This window comes from Condylura cristata, unplaced genomic scaffold, assembly GCF_000260355.1.
Source record: "Condylura cristata isolate star-nosed mole 26May11 unplaced genomic scaffold, ConCri1.0 scaffold00038, whole genome shotgun sequence".
Taxonomy (NCBI): Eukaryota; Metazoa; Chordata; class Mammalia; order Eulipotyphla; family Talpidae; genus Condylura; species Condylura cristata.
Genome location: NW_004567139.1, coordinates 6,168,289 through 6,174,238, shown reverse-complemented (window position 1 = coordinate 6,174,238; position 5,950 = coordinate 6,168,289). Strand labels below are relative to the sequence as shown.

Sequence of the window (5,950 nt, the reverse complement as noted above, 5' to 3'; positions counted from 1 at the left end):
TGGACATCCACACGTGGCCGGCGCCGGCCGGGGTGGCCGCGGTGCTGCTGATGCCGTAGCTGCCAGTGTAGGTGACCTGGCCGTGCGTGGCTGGGACCCCCGGGTGGCCATTGGGCGGCAGGTACTGGTCAAACTCGTTGACGTCGAAGGTCTCGATGTTGGAGATGACGTCGCTGCTCAGCTCCCCGATGTCCACGTCGCGGAAGTCGATGGGGGGCTGTCTGCCCCCCTCGGGCAGGGGGCGCCCCTCGCGCTTCAGGTCAGCCTTGCCCGGCTGCACGTCGGTTTTCGGGGTGGTGGGTGGGGTCGGCGGGCCCTGGGACTGCCCTGCAGGCGACAGAAGAGGGAGGCAAAAGGGAAGTTCAGCGAGCTCGGAGCCAAGGCCCCCTCAGGGGGTAGAGCGCGACCTGGGAGCCTCCCTCCCGCCCTAGGCGTCTGCCTGAGCGCCCGCCTGGGCGCGGGAAGCCCAGGGCCGGAGATAAGTCTCCGAATGGTTAACTCGCCAGTACTCTGCTTTTATCGGCCTCCTTTTATCAGGGGAGGCCCCGAGGCCCCCCCAGGGTCCGGAAGGCCAACTGTTACCTGTCCAGGAGGCCTGTGTGTGCTTTTGGGGTGGGGGAGCCCGAAGAAGAAGGGAGGGGTCTTGTAAATCTCTGCGGGCTTTTTACCTCGCCATAAAAACTAATCTGCGAGGAAGCAGAGGTTGAGTGTCTGTGCTTAGGGGCTTCCCGGGGCCCCAGCCAGGGAGGGCTGCGAGAGTCCGAGCAGGGGACACCGCTCGCTTCCCTCCCTGGAGCGTCCAGTCTCCGCGGGCCGCGGGGGGTGGAGGCCGGGGGTGTGTCCCGCAGCGCGGCCGAGGAGGACTCACCGGAATGCTCTCCCGGGGAGTGCACCTCGCTCATGCCGGAGGAGGAGTGAGGCGAGTCGGCCTGCAGCGCCTTGAAGATGGCGTTCGGGGAGATGTGCGTCTGCTCGGTGGCTTCCTCGGCCTCCGCCTGGCCGTTCTTGACCGACTTCCTCCTGCGCGGCTGGTACTTGTAATCGGGGTGGTCTTTCTTGTGCTGCACTCGCAGCCGCTCCGCCTCCTCCACGAAAGGCCGCTTCTCGCTCTCGTTCAGCAGTCTGCGGAGCGCGCGGGGCGCAGGGAGAGAAAGAGGGGAGGGTCGGTGAGAGCCGCTCGGGGGTCAGGGCGGCGGGAGGGGGAGGAGGCCCCGGTCCCGCGGCTACTGGGTGCACACCCCCTTCTCACTCCGCCCAGCTGCCCAGGCCAGCCTCAGCGCTCAACTTTTCTTTAAGAAAAAAGTAAATAAAAAATAATAAAGTATCTCGCTGCTTTCCGTTCATCCTGAGCGGTCACTCCCCGCCCCGCCTCTCCCCTTCTCGCCTGTTTTCTGGGACTCTCTGGCGAGGAAAACAGTTCTTCCCGCGCCTCCCGCTCCCAACGCCCGGGCTACCGGGCTAGTCACACCCTCCCCTCTGCCCCCCACCGCTCCCAACAGCCCTTTAAAATTGTCCCAAACTGCTCAATCTGCAACACACTCTGCTCCTCCCGCCCCAAGGCGTCTTCCCATCTATTCCTACCGGGCCGGAGGGTCACCTCCGGCCCGGGCTTCTCCCCCACATCGCACCCCACCTCTGCGCGCAGCTTGAGAGGGGCAGAGGTAAACTTCTCCCTCCCCCCCATCCTTGGGATTGAACTTCGCGGCGTCTGGCGGCCGGGTCAGCCGCCCCCTCCCACCGGGCCCCGTAGGCGACTGCTCGTCCCTAGCGATCCACGCCCCCCCCCCCTTCCAACCGCCCTCCTTTCCCGAGCGCAAGTCCAGAGCTTGGCCAAACTCCGAGTCCAGTTACACCGCGCCCCCACTCTCCCTGCCACCCCACCAGCTGCGGGCCCCGCAGCGCCCTGGCCTGGAGGAGGGCGAGAAAGCCGCCCCGGCCCGCGCCCGCCCCGTCGCGCCGGCCCCACCTCCAGAGCTTGCCCAGCGTCTTGCTGAGCTCGGCGTTGTGCAGGTGCGGGTACTGGTCGGCGAGCTTCCTGCGCGCCGCCTGCGCCCACACCATGAAGGCGTTCATGGGCCGCTTGACGTGCGGCTTGTTCTTGCTGGAGCCGTTGACGCGCACGGGCATGGGCACCAGCGTCCAGTCGTAGCCCTTGAGCACCTGGCTGACGGCCTCGCGGATGCACACGGGGAACTTGTCCTCCTCGCTCTCCTTCTTCAGGTCCGGCTCACCCTTGGGGAACGTGTTCTCCTGAGGCCGCGTGTTCTCGGTGTCCGAGCCGGAGCCCGAAGGGCAGGGCGAGCCCGCCGAGTCCTCGGACATGGTGGGGCTGGGGGCGCCGGACAGGCCCTTCTCCTGCTCGTCGGTCATCTTCATGAAGGGGTCCAGGAGATTCATACGCGGGCCCGGGACAGGGGGCGGGTGGCAGGGAAAGGCGAGCAGCCGCGGCGGCTCGGGGGCTCGAGGCGCGGGCTCCTCTCCCCTCGGCTGCCCGGACGCGGAGCGTGCAGCTCCCGGGGCGCTGGCGCGTCACTTGGCGGCGGCGGGGACTTAGGAAGGCGCGGGGTGGCCGGCCGGCAGCTGCCCGCTCCCAGTGGGGAAAGACGACGTGGAGAGGAGGAGGGGAAGAAAGAGCAAAAGCGGGGGGCGCTTGCACCCCTTCTCGTCTCCTCCTGCAAAGGAAAGTTCCTGGGGTGAAACTGGCAACGCGGCGCCACTGAAGTTTCCAGTCAGTTTCAAGCTCCGCTCTCGGCTCCTCGACTCCCAGCCCAGGGGTTCTTTAATAAATACCGCCCCCCCCTCGCCTCAGAGACACCCAGCCAACCGCAGGCATTTGGGGAGTTGGCAGGCAGCTGATTGGATCGGATGGGGGGGGGAGGAGGTTGGTGGCTCTGGGCTGGAAGACGCGAGGGGAGGGGAGGGGAGGGGAGCTCCGCTCGCCCCGCGGAGAAGGGGTGGGGTGGGGGGCGGCGGGCGCAGTGGGGAAGGCGGGGGACCTTGGACGTCCGAGTGTGTAAGTTTGCCTTACTCTCCTAGTGTCACAATTCTGGTGCCGTCTCCGCGCGAACTGTGTGTGTGTGTGTGTGTGTGTGTGCGTGCGCGCGCGCGCGCTCTAGGATCTGCTCCCACTCTCAGCATTTCATAAACTCTTTCTCGGCGGTGCCTGGGATTTAGCTAGAGAGTTCGCAGTATTAAAGAGCGATCTCTCCTTAATGCGTAGTCCAGTTTCTGTGCCTGGAGCCTGCCTCCTCCGAAAGGACTTAGAAATGGTCTCACGAAGCAAAGGCTTTTGGTGACTCAACGCCCGCTGTTGCTCTGTAATAATCCACATAAATAGATAGTTCGCCGGGGCCGGTGCGACTGGCTGGGATTCGGCTCCGCTCTCGAAAAGTCAATCAATGGGAAAACCAAAGCTAAGACCCCGGGAAGCTGGCGGCCGCGACCGAGCCCCGCGCTCGCGGGAACGGTCCCGCGCCCCGCCGACCTTGACCTCTGACAAGTCATTCTGAGCCTCCCTCACCCCAGGCCTCTAGCCGACTCCGTTCCCTCAGCGACCCGGCAACTATTCTGGCGCTCTACTCTTTACCTCCCTGCTGAGTCAAAGCGGCAGCCGAATTGCCACTGGAGGAGTTTGCAAAGTGCTCGGCTCCGTAGAGACCGAACTCTGCAAAGGTGCTGGCCCCGGCCGCCCGCGGAGCCCGGCCGCTGCGTCTGTGAAAGGCTGAACAGCGCAGGGTCGCGCAGCTGCCCGCAGTCGCCCTTCTTCACAAAGCTCCCCGGAGGGGCGAGCTTCTGCTCCCCGGACTTGGGTCGGGTTTTTTCTGACTAGTACACTGTTGGGAGTTTCAAGGGAGGGAGCGGGGGTGTCCCTGATGCTTCTCAAAAGGGATCTGAGTACAATCTTTGTGTCTGCACGAATTGCTTAGAGCCGGGTTAGGTATCTGCTCTGGGAGAGAAAAATCTGAGTCGCCTGCAGGTTTCTTGTCTCCAGAATCACACATATATTATGCACCACTGTGGAAAAGTCTTAATTTTTTTTCACCTCTCACCCCCTTGCAAATGTACACCTCGAATTAAAATTGCCATGAATCTGTCTGCGTCATGTCAAAGGCTTGTGTATTTCTCCTATGGAAACTGTGCACATTATTTACAAGGTATAAATGAATGTTTGCCTTGAAGAATTTTTAAATTCTGGTTTGCTCTAGTTTTCTTCTGAAGAAATGGACATTTCTTAAAATGACCGAACTCTTGAGAAGGTAATAAGTTACAACCCCGTTAAACAGTATTTAGTTTTTTAAAACAATGCAAGCCACTCACCTTGAATGTCTCTTAAAACTAATGGCTTGTTTAGGAGTTTGAGACCTCCAGCGATAGCCTCGTAGTCATCCATAGCTTCGAGAATACTCGGCAAGTTTATAATAACTAAGTGCTTTCTTGGGAGAGAAATGTCCTACTTAGTGTGGGCTGATGTCTGTCATCTCTGGGGAGATGTTTGTGAGCACAGTTGTGTGATTTGAAGACACCTGATCCAGAAGGACGCTCAAGCACGATTTTTAACCAGGCTGTCTATATGTAGTTGTCTGGAATATTTCACAAAGTATTTTTCAAGATTTTAGGCTTCCCTATATAAATATACTTGAAAAGCAGATACGCAGTGGGAGATACGTAATGTGTAATATTTTAATTCACAAATGCCGGAGCGCTATACATTTTCTAGTGGTTGGGTGCAAGCTTTTTATATTCCTGTATCTTTTTGAAAATTTAGAATAAACAGTTGACTTTAAAAATGCTGCGATTTCCAGCTGCATCCAGAGGGGGCGCCAAAAGCCCAGAAACTGTCTAAGAGAAACTGCAGGAAAACTTGGATGGTGGGGGTGGGGGTGGCGCGTTCCGCTCAACCTGGACTGCTTTGCCGCTGAGATTTATCTCTGTAGGAATTCCTGTGTGATAGTCCCAGAGGCGCGGATCCACCTCTGGGGCAGCTCAGTTAGGGAAACTTGGGAGATGTGTGTCTATATGGGACCGGACCAAATGAATACATTTGCGCTTAAGATGTCCCAGACTATTCTACACAGAACCCAGAGACCAAGAACCCGAGAAGAACCCACCCCCACTCCCTCCCGAGTGGCAAGCGCCGTCTTGTGCTTGGCGTGCCAGGACCTGGCCAAGTCTGACGCGTGGGCACCATCGATTAGCCTGGGGGCGGTCTTGAGTTTCTGCAGGAGCCTCGAATGCCAACCCCTCCGCCCCCCATTTCACGAAGTTCCCTCCACGTGACTCCCCCGGGTAGCGCTTCACCTCTCCCCCCTGTCCTGACCTGGCGCTGGTAGTCTCCGACCAAAGGACCCCAGTGGGAGAGAGCCCAAGGGGAAGGAGCGGGTTCCCAGGGTCCGGGTTGCAGGTCGGGAAACTGAGGCTCTCCACCGGGTCTTAGCCTGAGCGTTCTGTTCCAAGCGAAACGCGCCAGGATGCTCAGCCCGGCGCGCACTAGGGAGCAAAATCTCGCAGGGCAGAGGGGTGGGGGTGGGGCCAAGCAAGGGACCACACTTCAAGTGTAGGCGACGCGCTTTGGGGTCCCCGCTCCAGCGCACGCGCCGCCAGGCCTGCCGCTGCTAACGGAGACGCGGAGGTGTGAGCGGATCCCGAGGGGTGGGCGCGCGGGAAGCCGAGGTCTGGGACTCCCCGCACCCCCACCTTCTCTCTCTTTTGGCGCCCAGGGTCGGCGCCAGGCTCAATTTCCCCTGCCAGGGCCGCCAGTTTCCCCGCGTCTACGCGGGAGCGCACGCAGGCAGGAGCCGCGAGTCCTGGGAATCGCGGCGAGTTTCGCCCCCTCTGCGCGGCCCCGCAAACGCGCTCTGTCGGCTGGGTGCGGGGAAGTTTCAGGGCCGGGAAGAAGGTAGGCGGGATGGACAGAGGCGCTCCTCTCACCGGGAGCTTGTAGGGCTGCAGC

At 60.9% G+C, this 5,950-nt stretch overlaps 1 protein-coding gene across 1 annotated transcript in view; it reads right to left on the bottom strand.

Annotated features, from left to right (window-relative positions):
- SOX9 (SRY (sex determining region Y)-box 9) overlaps positions 1–2,735 on the bottom strand; it is a 5,154-nt gene extending 2,419 nt beyond the window's left edge. Inside the window, exons 1-3 of the mRNA XM_004693465.2 lie at positions 1,967–2,735; positions 869–1,122; positions 1–327 (exon numbers count right to left, since the gene is read on the bottom strand). Of these exons, the coding sequence (XP_004693522.1) occupies positions 1–327; positions 869–1,122; positions 1,967–2,397 (1,012 nt within the window). The 5' untranslated portion in view covers positions 2,398–2,735. The remainder of the gene's footprint in view (positions 328–868; positions 1,123–1,966) is intronic.
- Between the last annotated feature and the right edge of the window lie 3,215 nt (positions 2,736–5,950).